At 41.6% G+C, this 20,895-nt stretch overlaps 1 protein-coding gene across 5 annotated transcripts in view; it reads right to left on the bottom strand.

Annotated features, from left to right (window-relative positions):
- itpk1b (inositol-tetrakisphosphate 1-kinase b) overlaps window positions 1–20,895 on the bottom strand; it is a 68,954-nt gene that overhangs the window by 26,885 nt on the left and 21,174 nt on the right. For 3 of the 5 annotated variants that reach the window (XM_061895179.1, XM_061895178.1, XM_061895181.1), the window contains exons 3-5: window positions 20,509–20,533; window positions 7,625–7,750; window positions 1,599–1,716 (exon numbers count right to left, since the gene is read on the bottom strand). In XM_061895179.1, coding sequence (XP_061751163.1) covers window positions 1,599–1,716; window positions 7,625–7,750; window positions 20,509–20,533 — 269 coding nt within the window. The remainder of the gene's footprint in view (window positions 1–1,598; window positions 1,717–7,624; window positions 7,751–20,508; window positions 20,534–20,895) is intronic. The other 2 variants (XM_061895180.1, XM_061895182.1) reach the window with 1 other exon arrangement.

The raw sequence follows: 20,895 nt of genomic DNA, 5'->3' as shown, positions 1-20,895 counted from the left end.
ATGGTAGCAGAGTGGTGGTAAAAAAAAAAGGAAAAGAGCCATCTTCGTCTTGAAACAAAGTGCTGTACACAGAGTGGGACAGTGATTCAGCTTTGACTGGCCGTTACATAACAGCCATCCTGAGTGTTTGGCGAAAAAGACGTCTTCTTGGGGTTCTATTTTAGGAATGACATGTTGAAACATCTGTGCTCTCCCAATAGACTCTTTTACGCTCACCTTTACTAAAGGCCTCCCTGCCATGTATGGTGTGACAGGAAATGTGCATGAGTCACAGGTGTGTTTACAATGTGAGTGGGGAGAAAATGTGCCTGTGTTGTCACTGCCTCCATGAGTTGATGAGTTGATAGGACACGATAACAGGGGGAGGAGTCAGGAAGGAGCAGGTTTTGATCCGCCTGTGACAAACATTCAAGGCCGCCTCAGTCATTACAAAATAGAGAGACGCCATTATTGTCCTGAAGAGGAAATATGATGAGAGCCTTCATCCCTGCATGCAAAGATTCAACATCTGCTCGGAAAGGACCAGGACATACTTCAAGTGAACGGTGACACTGTGGTTGTATGTTAGCTAGGTGTCAATTGTGGATAGGAAGAGCAAAAACAGGGATCCTGCAGTTCCCACGCAACACCAACCCCTTCATAGTTAGTAAGGAGGAAATATCCAGAGTGATCACTTCCTTTACCATAAGTAACTTATGCTTTTCAGCAAAGAGAAGTAAAGACACTCTAGGTGTTCATTTGGTTTATACATAGACATAATCATCTATTACTCAATTAGGGGATCGCTCAGAAGGATGTTTTAAAAAAAACTATGTTGAAGATATTGAGTAAAAAATGGAGTGCACTACTTGGTGGCTTCTAGGAGGCGCTGTTGAATCAGTCTCACGCAACACAGCTATGGAAACAGGAGTTCAGGACGTCAGAGATTCTACTATCGTTAAAGCAAACCATGAGTCAGGCGAGGCAGGTTAGTACATGGGAAACCAAGGTGAAATTACCACATCAGAAACTCTAAATTACTTCACTTTGGTGCACACTTACTGAGCAGACAAACAAGACTGTGCTTGTTTTTACAGAATCATATTTGTCAAAATAATCCTTTCTGAAAAATTAAACTATAGTATATAATTTCTTATAGTATTTTTTGTGGGATGTCCTCAACTCATGCTTTAGTACCAGTATTGTATTAAGCACTGCCCACTGGATTTGCAAAAACGTGAATCGTTTCTCATAGCTCAGCTAATGTGGTTATTCTTGTTTTGACTGCAAACTGGTTGGAATTTGATCAACAGTGCATATGTTGGTTGCAGCCAAACAGTGCATTCTATTTTAAATCCACTGCTTCAAGACAAAAATAATCAACACAATACAATCAAATAATTATTTACATTAATCTATTACTATGCTTACCCATAATACTGTATAAGGAACAGTAATACTAGATCATTTTAAACTGTCTTAAAAAAATACAAATATTCTGCATAGTTGATCAAGATAACTTAGTCCAAGACACGACTGTGTGCGTCTATCTAGTTTGTTGTTTACCAAATTTTACTGGAGTCCACATTTCAGGTTTGCTAAAATGGCATCTCCCTCACCTTGCATACAGCTTTCTATCCGGTGGATTAGCTGGTAAGATTTGCAACGGTCCAGCAGAGTCCTGATAGCTGGAAGGGGATCGAGGACTATGGTCTCAGGATGTGCATCGATGTAGTCCTATAGAACAAATGTACATTTCAATATTTGGGTTAGGAGGTCAAGAGTTCTCTGTAGCACATTACTTCATCGAGTTTGATTGATTTAACAGTCCAACCGATCCATCAAACCAATTGATAATATTGAGGAATCAAGAGGAGAAGTTGTTTAAGCTGAAACTTCATGTTTTCTTCTATTTTTGCTTATACACTACAATATACACTTACAATTAGTGCACTAACCACCAAAACCTCAATTTTTCATGACAAAAACGTCCCTTTTTCATGACAAAGAAGAAAAGAAAAAAAAAAGAAAAAACATTACAGGGAGACAGAACAAGATCACTGACGGGTCTGCCAACTTCCGGCGCCCCTTACAAAAAAGGTGAGATACAGGTAAACACGTGGGGGGGAATGGGAGAGAAAAAAATAAAATATTAAAATAAAATAAAATAAAATAAAAAAATCGGTCTAAGCCTGGGCCCCTAGAGGGGTCCAGACTGAGGCCAAGCGAAAAAAACAACTCACAGCCATTCACACACATTCACACACTGATGGAGGGAGCTGCCGTGCAAGGCGCTAACCAACACCCATCAGGAGCAAGGGCGAAGTGTCTTGCTCAGGACACAACGGGCGTGACGAGGTTGGTACTAGGTGGGGATTGAACCAGGGACCCTCGGGTTGCGCACGGCCACTTATCCACTGCACCACGCCGTCCCAATATAGCTTGGTCCCATGTCATCAAAATTCTAAAATTTATCTTAATCAGGAAAAATTACTAATGATGTTCCGTAAATGATTTTTAAAATTTTTTCAAAAAGATTTGAATTAGCTAGTTTGTCTCTTCATTTTTTGGGTTGAATTTTGAATTTTAAAGAGTCAAAATTGAAGATAAACTTTGTTTCAAATTTTAATTTTAATTTTTTTCCTGTTTTCTCCTCTTTTAAACTGTTCAATTAAGTGTTTTTTTCATCATTTATTCTCTACAAAAAACCTTCCGTAAAAGTATAAAAAATGTACAACGGAATGACAGACAGAAATACCCATTTATATATATATATATATATATATATATATATATATATATATATATATATATATATATATATATATATATATATAAGGTAAATTGAGCAAATTGGCTATTTCTGGCAATTTATTTAAGTGTGTATCAAACTGGTATCCCTTTGCATTAATCAGTACCCAAGAAGTAGCTCTTGGTTTCAAAAAGGTTGGTGACCCCTGTGCTAGAAAGTCTACACTGATTACATCACCACATTACTGCGTGGGCCAGCGTGAAGTTGATATTTTTGCATAACAGCGCTTTGTCCTAGAGCGTCCTCCTTCGACACCGCTTTCATTTCGGCTCAGTGCACTTCTCCGCCAACCTTCTGTGCAATTTATTTTCTGACACAAACGCTGTAAGCTGGAGCTGCTGGTGTGCACATTAAACAAACAGGCTGCCTTTTCACATGATCGTGCTTAAAAAAAAGAGCGCAGCGTCACTATCACACATATGTTTGGTTGAAATTAAACACGCACCAAGCACATGCATGCAATGGAAAGTAAATGAAGTTTGTCAATGAGAACAAATGTCTTTGCGGTGATGTGAAGAATCCATCTTTAGGGTTTGTCCAGGTCTAATGGGAAATGCTCATTAAAGCACATATTATGTAAGTGTGCTGCTGCCAAAAATAAAGCTATATCAATCTTCCAGGAGTTTAGTGGAAAACATTTATGACGAGGACAATCCATGGCTGATTTTTGTATCCCAGAAGAACAAATGCATTCGTCCCTGACAAGAGGGATGTGTGATATAAAAGTAGAGTGGGTGGCAAACGCTCTTTTGGTCTCACCATCAGAGGAATAAATCTATGGCTGAGGTCATCTAGACTGACCGCCACTATCAGCTTGAGTTACCATCATCAGCTGTCAGTCACAAAGAGAATAGAAAGAAATAAAAGGTTGTTTTCAGTCACAACAACAAGTCATCACTAATAACAGGTGTGCACATGTAAATATTTAAACAACAGAGCTACCTAATAATGTTTGCACCAAAGTCTATTCATAAAAATGATTGCGCCTTTCAGGCAAACAGAGTGTGTTCACTGAAGTCAATATTAAAGTCTGAAAAATTAAATGATTCTAATGCAGTATTGAAACCCACAGCTAAAACATAACTGATGTATGGTATAGTCTATGGTTAATTCAGCCACGCTCGACTCATTAAGGAGGAATAATGGAAGAAATTCATAGCAGCTGTATTTTAATAATAATTTTAAAACAAAGATAGGCCACCTTCAAGACTGGTGATTGCATAATCTTTTATCTGAGGGTTGTAGGCTAAGAAAGGTTGTACAATTAAGAGATTTTGAAAAATAAACTTCCACAAAAAACAAATGAGGCTATCTTTGGCACAAAATTAGGTTTTGTAGTAAAATAGTAAAGGACTACTGCCACAAAAATCCCACTGCACACAATTCTCTAAATCAGGGGTCTCATACTTGTAGACCGGATAACAAGGTTAAATGTAAGAAAGACCCACGAACCCTAATCTTTAGATAGAATATTGCGACATTAATGCGATTTTGAATCCCACAAGACTGTACACTACGCATGGGAAAATTACAGCCCATGGGTCGTATGCGGCTTTTGAAGCTTTTTAACCTGGCTCGCCATAGACGTCTCAAATTAATTTTTTTTTTAATTTACCACCGAAACTGGAGCCGCCAATGTGATGTGAAGTGCATTTTTCAAATTACCGTAGGTCTTGAACTATAGAGAGTATTCCAATGGCTGGAATCTGCACTTTTGGAGGGCGTGGCTCTGTTGGTTGAGTAACCGTGCCAGCAACTTGAGGGTTCCAGGTTCGATCCCTGCTTTCGCCATCCGAGTCACTGCCGTTGTGTCCTTGGGCAAACCACATTTCCACCTGCTCCAAGTGCCACCCACACTAGTTTAAATGTAGCTTAAAGATGTACATAATGGGTTTCACTATGTAAAGCGCTTAGAGTCTCTAGAGAAAAGCGCTGTTTAAATATAATTTACTTCACTTATGAGTGAAACCCAGATTATTACTAGGCCTCTGCATCTCTACCTTAAATGGCTATCTGATACAAATCTTGATACATCAGTTACAATACGATTCACTACCAATACTTCTTAAAACATTAGGATTTGATGCGATACAATTTGATGCGATTCAATGCAGATGTAAGCTTTGCATGCTGGAAAGAAAATTAAATGTATCAAGATTTCAGAACAATGTCATGTGTTTATTTTTTTTAAAAACGCCACACAAAACCAGTGGCCTATGTCTGCTGTACACTAACTACAACCACAATGAAAACACAAGCACAATTGCGAACACGTACATTTAGCAATCTTTTAAAAACAACTGCCCCAAAGCATGCTGGGAAACAAGAAGCGCTTTCAGCAAATGTAGTTGTGACTTCCACCGTGCTTTGCGGCATACTTTTGTAAACAGTCGCCCAAAGTACAAGTTCAGGGTTAACATAGCTTAGTTGTTGTTTATTATCCTCCACTAGTAGTAGTAGTAGTAGTAGTAGTAGTAGTAGTAGTAGTAGGATCCTTGTGCATGTGTTACTGGGTGTCAAGTTGCCGTGTGATGGTAATAGCCTTATTTCTTTACGGCACAATGAGTTAGATTGTTACGTTGAGTCAACCTCCTGTTCTTTCCAAACAATTAACAAATAACAAGCTAATTTATTATGAGTTCTCTAATGATTACTGCTTATACTATAAAGGAGCAACCTCCAAATTGATGTGCCTCTGTTAACCTGCCAGGGAACCCAACAACCTCAGGGAATTATAATTGCATCAATATATGACATAGTAATACTGCCTTCTTATGGTATTTAATGAGAAATGTGATAGCTGGACTGATATATTTGGTGCTGCTCAGAGTCTACCTCTAGCGTCCCAAAAGGAAGTTGAGTTTGAGACGCCTACTCTAAAATGGTGTGTGTGGTCACCTGGCGCTTCTTCGGACCGCAGCTTGTCATATTGGCATATTCTAAAAACAAAATCAATTCAATAATAACGAGATATATTATTAGATATAACAATTGCATTAATTTGCTCTGTTACCGAAGTAAAATACAAAGCTGAGATGTCATTTTTTTTATGTTTCAATAACCTGTTGACCTACAATAGACAGGTTCAGGAATCTTTCAATTGCGAGATGTATCAAAGTGGTGCTTTTCTTGTCTTCCTTACTAGTTCCAGGTCCTAATTGACTGTCAAAGTGTACAAACTTGTCAGAATACCTACTCACCCTTTTTCTGTGCAGGTGAGAGGCATAATTTATGATCTACAATAAACTTACAGGGAGCAAGGAAGCGAGCAAGCAGCAAGTATATGGTGTAAACATAGTAGAATATTTACGTTTAATATTTAGAATGCATAAAAAAATAAATTAGTACTGCTACTGGCAACAAAATTTATATCTATCAATACTTTTCTATACTTTTCCAAATAAAGGGAACTACGAAAATTGTCAATATTGGCTTTATTTTAACAGAATATCTTAGACTACATTAAACACTTACAGTCAAAGAACAATTTTACTACGTTAAAATATAAATTAAAAGGCATTGAAATGTCATCGACCTTGTAGGGAACGTCTCCCCTGTGCTCCTTGACTACAGTCTGCACCGGACTGAACAGCAGTACAAGTATAACAACTACATTATTACCTGTCACTTTTTTAACTACTTTTGCTGTTCTGAATACTTATTCTTTAAATGTTTACCTAAGTTTGAAACAAAGGTGGTAATACTAATCACCACATTTGGCGAGGCGTTTTTTAAAGCAGCTGTTGTGAGTGTAGCGTATGTGTGTGTGCTTCTTTAAGAATGGCAGTATGTGGAGTGAGTGACGTGAGTGAGTGAGTGAGTGGGCAAGTTAGAAGAGGTAGCGCTAGCATGTGCAGGAGTGTCAATAGCATGGTGGATGTCCGAGTGTCCCCTGTGGAAATTAGAAATAACGTGACCAAGTTGTAACTAACCAATGGCCTCATCATTCCGACCAAAGAGCAGAGCTTTAGGGACCCATTATAAAGTGAAAGGTCTCCCCTGCTCTCCTCGACCACGATCTGGGAGCAGACAAGCAGGAAAAAGGTAAAACAGTATTTGCAACGCAGTGTCTCCCTGTTTAAAGTGTCATGTTTATTGTCAGTTTTGAAGCCAAAATACCTACATATTGCGCTCCACGCACCCTCTTTTTTAGTAGAATTGCAGTTTTTGCCATTTTTCCTCTCCAAGATGTTAATTTTATCTACTGTGTGTGAATTTTGACACACTCAACATCATGCGCCTCGGCATTTAGATGACAGAACGGTACCGTGCTTTTCAAAGGTGGTATAGTACCGATTTTAATTGATTGGTATCACGATACTTTATTAGTACCGGTATACCGTACAACACTAATAGGCACAAACGGATGGGATCATGGCGTTGCTATAAATAGTTAGTCTGCCTTACAATATCACTAATACTTAGTTAAAATTGAAGTCATAAAATTTAAATCAAGTATTTTTGGCGCTTTTTGAATGGTAATTTATTTGATTTTATGGGCGAAATAGTGAAGCGCTCATGGCTCCGCTGTAAGCGGACTTTTATTTACGTTTATTTAATATTTAGAATGCATAAAAAAAATCATTAGTCGTCACGTCCTTCATAATGATTGTGAACGATAGGAAAAATTCCAATAAAAGTGCAGTTCCCCTTTAAGAGCTGTGACCTGCTGTCCATGTGAGATGTTTCTCCCACTGGGAGAACAAAATAAGTTGGCCCTCGAGGAGGGATTAGTGACGGTTTGTCACCACAATGTGCAAATGAGTATGCTGATGTTCTCTTTTTTGATTTGGCAAAATCACTGTAATGCAGCTGATTCACAGTAAACTGTACCTGCACTCTTTGCACCAGCAGCACAGCCTGGGAATCATTCTGGTCCGCTTCCAGAATGAGGTCCGTCAGTTTGTGGATGATGACATCCAGGGGACCCTGATCCTCCAGAGGCTCGCTGAGGTCCAGCTATAGAGAAAAGAACATGTCTGCTTTAGGGTTCAAACAGATCCAAAGGATGTTTCTCTGGAAGCTTTTTGAAATGTTATGTCATCACAACATTGCCTAATAACAGTCTTTATTTGTTCTGTATCTTACATGTTAATTAAAACAGTCTTCAAACTTATAAATCAATCCAATTACATTTGCAAGTATGTTTACATTATTAGCGGTTCAAATTATTTATTAACTCCTCTCTGAGCTGCAACCTTATCGTGGTAGAGGAGTTTGCGTGTCCCAATGATCCTAGGAGCTATGTTGTCCGGGGGCATAAAGCCCCCTGATAGGGTCTCCCAAGGCAAACAGGTTCTAGGTGAGGGATCAGACGAAGAGCAGCTCGAAGACCTTTATGAAGAAGAAACATCATGGACCCAGATTTCCCTCGCCCGGACGCGGGTCACCGGGGCCCCCCTCTGGAGCCAGGCCCGGGGGTGGGGCACGATGGCGAGCGCCTGGTGGCCGGGCCTGTTCCCATGGGGCCCGGCCGGGCACAGCCCGAAGAGGCAACGTGGGTCACCCCTCCAATGGGCTCACCACCCATAGCAGGGGCCATAGAGGTCGGGTGCATTGTGAGCTGGGCGACAGCCGAAGGCAGGGCACTTGGCGGTCCGATCCTCGGCTACAGAAGCTAGCTCTTGGGACGTGGAACGTCACGTCACTGGGGGGGAAAGAGCCTGAGCTAGTGCGCGAAGTCGAGAAATTCCGGCTGGATATAGTCGGACTCACTTCGACGCACAGCAAGGGCTCTGGAACCACTTCTCTCGAGAGGGATTGGACCCTCTTCCACTCTGGCGTTGCCGGCAGTGAGAGGCGACGGGCTGGGGTGGCAATTCTTGTTTCCCCCCGGCTCAAAGCCTGTACGTTGGAGTTCAACCCGGTGGACGAAAGGGTAGCCTCCCTCCGCCTTCGGGTGGGGGGACGGGTCCTGACTGTTGTTTGTGCTTATGCACCAAACAGCAGTTCAGAGTACCCACCCTTTTTGGTACTGGAAAGTGCTCCCCCGGGTGATTCCCTTGTCCTACTGGGAGACTTCAACGCTCACGTTGGCAACGACAGTGAAACCTGGAGAGGCGTGATTGGGAAGAATGGCCGCCCGGATCTGAACCCGAGTGGTGTTTTGTTATTGGACTTTTGTGCTCGTCACAGTTTGTCCATAACAAACACCATGTTCAAACATAAGGGTGTCCATATGTGCACTTGGCACCAGGACACCCTAGGCCGCAGTTCCATGATCGACTTTGTAGTTGTGTCATCGGATTTGCGGCCTCATGTTATGGACACTCGGGTGAAGAGAGGGGCGGAGCTTTCTACCGATCACCACCTGGTGGTGAGTTGGCTGCGATGGTGGGGGAGGATGCCGGACAGACCTGGGAGGCCCAAACGCATTGTGAGGGTCTGCTGGGAACGTCTGGCAGAGTCTCCTGTCAGACAAAGTTTCAATTCCCACCTCCGGAAGAACTTTGAACATGTCACGAGGGAGGTGCTGGACATTGAGTCCGAGTGGACCATGTTCCGCACCTCTATTGTCGAGGCGGCAGATCGGAGCTGTGGCCGCAAGGTAGTTGGTGCCTGTCGGGGCGGAAATCCTAAAACCCCTTGGTGGACACCAGCGGTGAGGGATGCCGTCAAGCTGAAGAAGGAGTCCTATCGGGTCCTTTTGGCTCATAGGACTCCGGAGGCAGTGGACAGGTACTGACAGGCCAAGCGGTGTGCAGCTTCAGCGGTCGCGGAGGCAAAAACTCGGACATGGGAAGAGTTCGGGGAAGCTATGGAAAACGACTTCCGGACGGCTTCGAAGCGATTCTGGACCACCGTCCGCCGCCTCAGGAAGGGAAACAGTGCACTATCAACACCGTGTATGGTGCGGATGGTGTTCTGCTGACCTCGACTGCGGATGTTGTGGACAGGTGGAAGGAATACTTCGAAGACCTCCTCAATCCCACCAACACGTCTTCCTATGAGGAAGCAGTGCCTGGGGAATCTGTGGTGGACTCTCCTATTTCTGGGGCTGAGGTCGCTGAGGTAGTTAAAAAGCTCCTCGGTGGCAAGGCCCCAGGGGTGGACGAGATCCGCCCGGAGTTCCTTAAGGCTCTGGATGCTGTGGGGCTGTCTTGGTTGACAAAACTTTGCAGCATCGCGTGGACATCGGGGGCGGTACCTCTGGATTGGCAGACCGGGGTGGTGGTTCCTCTCTTTAAGAAGGGGGACCGGAGGGTGTGTTCCAACTATCGTGGGATCACACTCCTCAGCCTTCCCGGTAAGGTTTATTCAGGTGTACTGGAGAAGAGGCTACGTCGGATAGTCGAACCTCGGATTCAGGAGGAACAGTGTGGTTTTCGTCCTGGTCGTGGAACTGTGGACCAGCTCTATACTCTCGGCAGGGTTCTTGAGGGTGCATGGGAGTTTGCCCAACCAGTCTACATGTGCTTTGTGGACTTGGAGAAGGCATTCGACCGTGTCCCTCGGGAAGTCCTGTGGGGAGTGCTCAGAGAGTATGGGGTATCGGACTGTCTTATTGTGGCGGTCCGTTCCCTGTACGATCAGTGCCAGAGCTTGGTCCGCATTGCCGGCAGTAAGTCGAACACATTTCCAGTGAGGGTTGGACTCCGCCAAGGCTGTCCTTTGTCACCGATTCTGTTCATAACTTTTATGGACATAATTTCTAGGCGCAGTCAAGGCGTTGAGGGGTTCCGGTTTGGTAACCGCAGGATTAGGTCTCTGCTTTTTGCAGAACATGTGGTCCTGATGGTTTCATCTGACCGGGATCTTCAGCTCTCGCTGGATCGGTTCGCAGCCGAGTGTGAAGCGACCGGAATGAGAATCAGCACCTCCAAGTCCGAGTCCATGGTTCTCGCCCGGAAAAGGGTGGAGTGCCATCTCCGGGTTGGGGAGGAGACCCTGCCCCAAGTGGAGGAGTTCAAGTACCTAGGAGTCTTGTTCACGAGTGAGGGAAGAGTGGATCGTGAGATCAACAGGCGGATCGGTGCGGCGTCTTCAGTAATGCGGACGTTGTACCGGTCCGTTGTGGTGAAGAAGGAGCTGAGCCGGAAGGCAAAGCTCTCAATTTACCGGTCGATCTACGTTCCCATCCTCACCTATGGTCATGAGCTTTGGGTCATGACCGAAAGGATAAGATCACGGGTACAAGCGGCCGAAATGAGTTTCCTCCGCCGTGTGGCGGGGCTCTCCCTTAGAGATAGGGTGAGAAGCTCTGCCATCCGGGAGGAACTCAAAGTAAAGCCGCTGCTCCTTCACATCGAGAGGAGCCAGATGAGGTGGTTCGGGCATCTGGTCAGGACACGTTGGGAAGACTATGTCTCCCGGCTGGCCTGGGAACGCCTCGGGATCCCCCGGGAAGAGCTAGACGAAGTGGCTGGGGAGAGGGAAGTCTGGGTTTCCCTGCTTAGGCTGTTGCCCCCGCGACCTGACCTCGAATAAGCGGAAGATGATGGATGGATGGATGGATTATTTATTAATGTTGCTGTAACTACCAGAGTTCAAGGTGTATTTGCATTGGACTTCACCATCAAAAAATATTCCTGACGTTGGCATGCATACCTACAGTAAGGAGAGCTCGGCATTCATTGAAGGAAAATTATAGTCAACATATACCAAACTAGCTTTTGTTTAAAATTTACAGCCCTGGCCAAGTGGTGCACTAGTAGAAAATCCAGTTCTCAGCGAAAGACATAGGAACTTGGTGGGTTTGCACACAGGCATGCACCTAAATAAAAAGAGAGGGAGTTGTGTTTTTTGTTTTTTTTCTCTAAATATTTTGTTACATGTCAGACATCTCAGTTATAGTGTTGAAGAGGATGAGGATCATACTGTACAGCTGGATGGATATAAAGCCTTCAATGTGCTATCAAGGAGCCACAGTGGAATGTGTATATTGTATTATGACACAAACATCATATGAACCTTCAGTTCCAGACCTTGGTTACGTGTTTTATGATAGCACTGGCTGATAAAATGTACTCTACTCATGTTAAACCGCCAAAATATCTAAAAGCAAATCCTTACTCCATAAACGGGTAAAAACAGGCAAAAGTTTCTAAATTCACAAAGAAAACAGTAGGGGATTTTTTGGCTGCTGAACTCTTACGCAAACTAATTACAAAATAATCTACATAATAGAATGGAATTGTTCCTGTGCACATAAAGCAAACTGAGGTCAGAACCCAGTGGCCACGGTATGCAAACCAGGAGCGGCTGCACCTTAGTCACACAGGTGAAAATCAATGTGAGAACCGTAAAACTGTACGCATTTTCAGTTAGTCAAAGGTGCGCCACATTGAGAGCAACTAGGTTAATGATTGTGAGAGGTGATAGATGACTCATTGTACTCTTGTTCCTGTGCCAGGCAGTAAAACATAACTTAATTCCAGGTTTTACACCAACTCCCTTGCGTAGAACTTAAAGTGTATGACTTTCAATCATAGTACAAGTTAAATAAAACAATGAGGCAATTGTATACTATGCCAAAAATTATTTTCGCGTTTCCTATTGTATGTTACAATGTTTCTTACATCTGACAAAACACAATAAACCTAACACACTTGCTTTTGGATTGTGTAAGAAAGCCACAAACAATAACATCATTTCAATAATAGACAATACGAAGGTCCTGCAGAGTCCTGGGTTCAAATCCAGGCTCGGGATCTTTCTGTGTGGAGTTTGCATGTTCTCCCCGTGAATGCGTGGGTTCCCTCCGGGTACTCCGGCTTCCTCCCACTTCCAAAGACATGCACCTGGGGATAAGTTGATTGGCAACACTAAATTGGCCCTAGTGTGTGAATGTGAGTGTGAATGTTGTCTGTCTATCTGTGTTGGCCCTGCGATGAGGTGGCGACTTGTCCAGGGTGTACCCCGCTTTCCGCCCGATTGTAGCTGAGATAGGCGCCAGCGCCCCCCGCGACCCCGAAAGGGAATAAGCGGTAGAAAATGGATGGATGGATGGAATTTAAGAAGCTTGAGTTATTAGACATTATAAATGATAAATGGGTTGTACTTGTATAGCGCTTTTCTACCTTCAAGGTACTCAAAGCGCTTTGACACTACTTCCACATTTACCCATTCACACACACATTCACACACTGATGGAGGGAGCTGCCATGCAAGGCGCCAACCAGCACCCATCAGGAGCAAGGGTGAAGTGTCTTGCTCAGGACACAACGGACGTGACGATGTTGGTAGTAGGTGGGAATTGAACCAGGGACGCTCGGGTTGCGCACGGCCACTCTATCACACTATTGTTGTTGTTTTAATTATCCAGTGTGGTAAAAGGTGCAGATATTACAATTACAAATACAATACACCAGATGCCCAAACAGCCAAACAAGAAAAAGATACAATGTAATATAAGTCACAATGTATGTTAAGTATTTGTGTATGTTGAGCATAGATTAAAAAAATAAGCAACGGTACTAAAAGATCATCAACGATCTTTACTTTTTTGTGTGAGTCTTGTTTTGGGACTTGCACTAAATAAAATAAATATGTCTTAGATTATATTGTATTGCATTTTTAAATATTGAATTAAAGGGTTTCCAAATCATTCAGAAGTTTCAGTTTTGCACCAATGCTGATGTTTTTCCAAAGGTAAACCAAATGATCCTGGATTCATACCTCAAATAGTTTTGACCTATGCCATACCATCTACAGATATGGTTTGCGCCTTTTTGGTAGCTTACAAACGTAGAAAAAAAAACCCTCCTCCGTTCCTACCTAATATTGTAGAGGTAAACATATATTCAACTGGCACTAAATCAAATATTAATAGACCAATAATGTTAAATCCTGTATGGTTTGTGTATATTTTTGTGCATGTATTAAATTAGTGTAGAATAGATGAGGCATATGGCAGATGTATGAGACACGTAGGCTTGGTGCCATGACCTAAATAGACATTTGATTGCAATAAGTCAACAGTCATAAAGGTATGCTGTCACCTGTGGATATAAACTCACACTCGGGAATAGAATATGAGCTGGTGTATGCAGCCGTTGTAAAATGGCTTCATCAGCGAAATATACAGTAGGTTGTTTTCAGTCAACCAACAGTGTGGCTACAGCAAGTCCAAATGGAGGGGAATTTGTCAGAAAATTTTGAACAATCAAAAATAACACCAGTGCCCACGAGCAAAGTCACATTGTACAGTGTGCATAGACATACTCAGCCTGGCTGCTTTGGAGCTCCTACCAAAACCCAGCGGTAAAGTCATTGATGATGTGCTGTTAAAAACTAAAAGCAGAAATGTCTACTGACGTCTCTGCAGACTCCTCTGGGACCGATTGCTAGAAGAGAGCTTGTGATGGACGGCACAGAAAACAACGCTCGATCCTGTGGGGAAGGCTAGGTCAGGGCCAATATATTTCCAGCTTTGATGTAGCGTGGCAGCAGGGCCAAGCTACACTCAAGGGAAATAAAAATATTTTGCATAAACACTGGGGACAGAGGTCATAGAAGTACTTCGTTTTTTAAAATAACCATGCTGAACATGACAATAAAGACGCCCAAAAGTGCTTTTGGGCGTACGATGCTGATGGGGGAAAGGACAAAAGTTTCTAAATTGTTGTGGTTTGGCTGCTGTTGACCTAAAATTTAGACAACCAAAGCCGAAGGTTATCGTTCAAATCACTCTATGAAGCAATCGTCACATGGCTAGGGTTATTTTCCTTTCCCGGTTTGATCTCCTCTGGCTTTGGATTTGATCTCTAAAGCAAGCTCTGATAGAGTGCAAGTAAAGCTCAGATGGTGGTGAAATCCCACTAACGTTAAATTCTTCAAAATATCTGCCCCCAAGGCTTTATCCAAATTAAAATGGAGAATAACGCTGGCTGGTCTCTATGATCCTGTAGTTGTCGGTCACGGTTTTTCGATCCGTTTGATATGATCGGGCGGTGCTGGCTGTCTGGGGATTTTGCAGCAGCTGTTTCTGCTGCCGTATGTTTGTGGTGTGGGCACCCGTGGCTGCTGGATCTAGTGCGAGGGGTGGCCGATGTTTTGAATTGTGGGAGCGCGTGCAGGTGGTGGTTGTCGGGGCTGGTGAACTTGCCGCCTTCGTTCTCAATTAATGTCATGTTGGTTGGCTTGTTGGGTGTCGGCTTGGGCCTGTCCATGCGCTCTGCCACGCCATCCTTCACGCCCGGTGTCTTGCCGTCGTCTGTGGACGGGCTTGTCGGAGGTTGTCCCTGCAGTACCAGGGGTGCGCGGCCGGACCTGCGAAATGTCCTCGACAACAGCCAATCAAAGTTTACCTTTTCCAGGTCCATTTCTGGTTGTAAGGTACTACAGAAGTAAAAAGAATGAGCAAACTTGGAGCTAAATGTGCAGATGAGGGCAACAAAATAAATGTTAGCCGTGACTCGGCGCTATCCTCCTAAGATGAAGTGATTGCAGATAATAATGCTAACTCATTGGTTGCGTGGTGGTGCATTGGTTTGCCAAAGTTATGTGGAGCAAACGGCGCCCGATGTACAAATCAACAAATGTTTGAATCATTTGAAAGAGTACTACCGAAGATATTATACGGGAAGCGTGAAAATACAGTCTACACAGTGTGCTACCATTGCCAGCGGATGTAGCATTAGCTGTTATTAGCGGTGAGACCCTTGGACTGGATTTGTAAGTAGCAATGATTTTTACAGTGCATGGAGCATAATAATTTGAACATGGTAATGTTTACCTTTTAAAACGCCTTCATTATCCCAGACAGGACTATTTGTTTATTTTGGGTTGTGCATCTCTGAACAAAAAATTAAGACTGTTAACTGGTTCATATCTTGCTACATTTATTTTACTTTTTCAGAAATATTTTTCCATGTTCATTTATTTTTAAGTTGCTGTTATTTACAAAGTATGGTAATCTGCAGTTTTAGTTTTTAGTACAGATGGTTTAAAACTGGTATATAAAAACAATGTGGGGGGGGTTGGGGGGGCGTCCTTTTTTTTTTTTTTTTTTTCTTCTTTGTCATGTAAAAGGGACGTTTTTGTCATGAAAAAGGGAGGTTTTTGTGGTTGGTGCACTAATTGTAACTGTATATTGTGTTTTTATGTTGATTTAATAAAAAAAATATATATAATTTTTTTTTTAAATAAAAAATTCTTCTGCGGCCCGGTGGTTGGGGACCACTGCATTACATGGTTTCTTATGAGGAAAAGGTTTTTTTGTTTTTTTTATATGATTCAGTTTTCAACAAACTCTTTGGAACTGGTTGATGACAAAAACCGAGGTTCCGCTCTACTTGACTGTTAGAAGATAGAATACATCTTCACTATGGCACTCCTCCAGGAAGCATTATTCTGCTCAACAAAACATGTTATCAAAACAGGAGTTCAGAACAGAGAGAATCTACAACCTGTAATAAATACTTTGTCACTATACCTTCGTGCAATTCAAACATTCGCCAAATATTTCCTACGAACTATTCATCAGTCAAGGCCGCCCAGCTCCTATTTCTGGATCATGGTGGACAAAAAGCCTGCAAATACCCTTTAAAAGACAATCTCTGTTTTTTTTGTTACCACAGAATCAATATCTAGTTAAGATAAAGCAACATGCCACAAGTTATCTTTACATTTCTTGACACTTACTATATAATAAAAATGGTAACTGAATAACTTCCTTTGAACAGCCCAGTCAGCAATTTACTGTGCTGGTGTCTCATTCAGAGAGTGAATACCGGCTTTCCAAGGGCTGGTGTGTTAATCTCATCAGATTGGAGATAGACACAGGCTAATAAATGTACATTGTCCTAGGAACTCAAGGCAAGGGGGTCAGTAATGATGAGCTTGTGCTAATTCGTTTTCAGCGGCAGTGAGTACGGAATCAACATAATAATGCGTTACTGAATGTAAAAATAAAATGAGTAGCTATCGCGTGAGGAAACAATTATGAAAAAGAAACAAAAGTATCCTCAGTTTTCACTGTGACCAACTTAGTAGTGATAAACGCAACGCATTTTCACACTTGCCAACAGTAAAATATGAAATTAATTTCCTAGGAAAATGGATGGATGGCTTGATTTAGAAAATATCACTTTACACAAGGGGATGTCATCATCGACTCTCTGGAGAATCCAACTTGTACCAGATATGACATTAGACATTTAGGAGGGTTTAAGAGTTATTTATAGATCAAAAGTTATGATACGCACAAAATGGTGGAATACAGATAATTTAAAACAGTGAGGGCATGAAAGGGAAGTACTATCAGCAAGCATAAAGCTCATTGCATGCTGTGTCGACACAAAGAAGATGTAGTTGACATGCATTTATGAATCGTTTAATACAGAGCCTGCCAAAATGGATAATTTACAGTTGACCCAAATAAAAAAGTGTCTCTCTAATGGACCTAAATCAGTACTTTTGACTCTAAAAATAAATTAAGCAAATGTGCAAAAGGTTTTTTCTTGCCAGAAATAGATTTCACCCATCCTTGAATATACAAGGTTGACTTGTTATCGCGACAATTTGTTAATTATTCAGACCACAGTGGCAAGGTTGACTAAATAAACTGGTCATTTATTCTACTCTCGCCTTCTAGAGACCTTTTATTCGTGCGTGACAAATTGCAGATATTTTTTACTAGCTACTCAATGAATGCCTTCACTATTTCTCCAGTAGACATTTGATAAAAAAGGGGGAAGCTATTTTTTCCATACCATCGCTTCAAACATGCCTTAGAAATGGCAGCATTGATTAAAAACACAGTTAAAGAATTGTTGAGCGCGTAATTTTCCAAGGGAATAGGAGAAGACAGCTTTGTACACAGACTTGTGTAACAGGGCCAAGGAATTACAATGGCTGTCATTATTTTCCCTTGTGATCTGGCTAACATAGTACAGGCGCTGACTGGCATTGGGCACATCACGGCGAGCGGAATCACTGGTGTCAGTGAGTATCAGTGTAAGATGAGCTACTGTATTTTAATTGGCATTGACAGTGCGTTTTTATCTTTTAATGAGGAGAAAAACTGAATCCAGCAAATAGATGTAAAATCTGAAAGCTGACTCTGGATCTGTGAGGTGCTGCTTGCCTGAAGAGCTAAAAACATAGCGGGAGGCAAAGCCTGGTTACTTTGAGATTATTCCCATGACTAGGCTCAAACTGAGTGTTCTGGTATTTACGGCACAGCAAGAGGGGTAAAATAATTGCAAAGTGTGAGGTACAAAAGTCTCAACCCAGGATACTTGTTAGACACTGAGACTTTAAAAGGCTTGGACAATTTTCTCCCTTATCTTTCAGTAACCAACAAGTTCTTTTCAGCACTGTGACCCCCAGAAAACTGTCACAAAGCTACTGTATCAGCAGTGTGTAATTGCATCCTATATTGTCCTGTGCCTAATCTTCACTGTAGAAAAAGACTTGGGCATGGTGTAAATCAGTGTGATTGGGTTTCAGGTACTGAAAATTTTCAAGATGAAGAAGAAGGATAATGAATAAGAGCGTGTACACATTGGTTTCGGACTGCTTATGCATGTGATTCTCTTGTAACTGTATTCATATGACCAAACCAGCTTTATGCTCCCCTCGAGTGTAAATTGATGTAGTCACTTAAAAATGAGCACAGTAAATGATAGAAGGGTATTTATGTGCTACATCTAACAATCGTTAATTAATGATACTCACAATACCCAAAACCAGTGAAGTTGGTACGTTGTGTAATTTGTAAATAAAAACAGAAGACAATGATTTGAAAATTATTTTCAACTTATATTCAATTGAATAAACTACAAAGAAAATATATTTAATATTCAAACTGAGAAAATTAATTTGTTTTTGTTTTTTTACAAAAAATCATTAACTTAAGAGTTTAATGGCAGCAACACATTGCAAAAAAGTGGGTAGTGGGGCATTTTTACCACTGTGTTACATTGCTTTTCCTTTTAACAACACTCAGTTTACGTTTGGGAACTGGGGAAACCAATTTTTTAAGCTTTTCAGGTGGAATTCTTTCCCATTCTTTCTTGATTTACAGCATTAGTTGTTCAACAGTCCAAGGTCTCCGTTGTGGTATTTGTGCGCCACGCATTTTCAATGGGAAACAGGTCTGGAAACAGGCCAGTCTAGTATCCACACTCTTTACTATGAAGCCACGCTGTTGGAACACGTGGCTTGGCATTGTCTTGCTGAAATAAGGAGGGGTGTCCATGAGAACGTTACTTGGATCGCAACATATGTTGCTCCAAAACCTGTATGCACCTTTCAGCATTAATGGTGCCTTCACAGATGTGTAAGTTACCCATGCCTTGGGCACTAACACACCCCCATACCATCACAGATGCTGGCTTTTAAAATTAACACCTATAACAATCCGGATGGTTCTTTTCCTCTTTGTTCCAGAGGACACCACGTCCACAGTTTACAAAAACAATTTGAAATGTGGGCTCGTCAAACCACAGAACACTTTTCCACTTTGCATCAGTCCATCTTAGATGAGCTCGGGCACAGCAAAGCCAGCAGCGTTTCTGGGTGTTGTTGATATATGGCTTTGGCTTTGCGTAGTAGAGTTTTAACTTACACTTACAGATGCAGCGACAAACTGTAGTTACTGACGGTGTTTATCTGAAGTGTTCCCAGCCCATGTGGCGATATCCTTTACACACTGATGTTGGTTTTTGATGCAGTACCGCTTGAAGGATTGAAGGTCACGGGCATTCAATGTTGGTTTTCAGCCTTGCTGCTCACGTGCAGTGATTTCTACAGATTCTCTGAAGCTTTTGATGATATTACGGACCATAGATGGTGAAATCCCTAAACTCCTTGCAATATGTGGTCGAGAAATGTTGTTCTTAAACAATTTGCCCATGCATTTGTTCACAGGTGACCCTCGCCCTATTCGTGTTTGTGAATGACTGAGAATTTCATGGAGAATGCTTTTATACCCAATCATGGCAACCACCTGTTCCCATTTAGCGTCTTCACCTGTGAGATGTTCCAAATAGGTGTTTGATGAGCAATCCTCAACTTTCTAGGTCTTTTTTGCCACTAGTACCAGCTTTTTTGAAACATGTTGAAGGCATAAAATTCCAAATGAGCTAATATTTGCAAAGAATAACAGAGTTTTCCAGTTCAAACTTTAAGTATATTTTCTTGGCAGTCTATTCAATTGAACATATGTTGAAAAGGATGTGTAAATCATTGTATTCTGTTTTTATTTTCGATTTACACAACGTGCCTAATTCAATGGTTTTGGGTTTTGTATAAGGGAAGCAGAAAAACCTGAAAAGCAACTGCATAGTTTTGAGACAAAAACTGGGCTTGAAAGTTAAAAAAAATGTGACCTTATTCTATTAAAAGCAATAATATAATTGCGTATATATATATATATATACAGTATATATATATATATATATATATATATATATATATATATATATATATATATATATATATATATATATATATATATATATATATACACACACACACACACACAAAGATTCCACCATAGTTTTCTGCCTACACGTCATTTACACATGTGGGCACAGGAGTTAAGATATATTTCCATTACAACGCAGGAATACTTTGGCAGATTTTTCATAGTAAAAAACTAAATCAGACTTGTAGGAAAGCAAAAATGTGCAGTGTTCAGAAAAAAATAAAACTGTTGTTAGAAACAATGATTTGGTGCAGAGCAGACAAGCATCGTCCATAATTTAATTTACTGAAGAATAAAGTTAGAACTCCTATTAAAACAAAAATCGCAAAATATATTAACTTACCTTAACAACCTCGATCCCTCTTTTCCTGAAAAAAACAAAACAAAAAACAAAAACAAAAGTATTAGTGAGATAGAAGTATCAGTCGATAAACACATAAAACTAAATGTCATGCAAAACGTGACTCCTTTTGCAGACTCAAGTTGTTATCACTATGCGAATCGCCATAGAGCGCATGCGCAGAAACTCACACATGCGAAGTTCCCCCCAGGGACTGAAGTTTCTATGTAGCACCTGTGAGCAAAACTTAGGTGGCTGAGCGAGTGAATTGTTTGTTTTGTCCAGCCTGAGATACAATGGCAATTACAGTTACACAATTAGTGGCATGTTCCCCAATTTCCTTTTTAATTCAGCTAGTGGCAGCAGGATTGAGTAAGTAAAAGAGTGTGT

This window comes from Nerophis ophidion, linkage group LG03 (genome assembly GCF_033978795.1).
Source record: "Nerophis ophidion isolate RoL-2023_Sa linkage group LG03, RoL_Noph_v1.0, whole genome shotgun sequence".
Lineage (NCBI taxonomy): Eukaryota > Metazoa > Chordata > Actinopteri > Syngnathiformes > Syngnathidae > Nerophis > Nerophis ophidion.
Note: the sequence above shows the minus strand (reverse complement) of the source record. Positions and strands in the feature narration are given on the sequence as shown.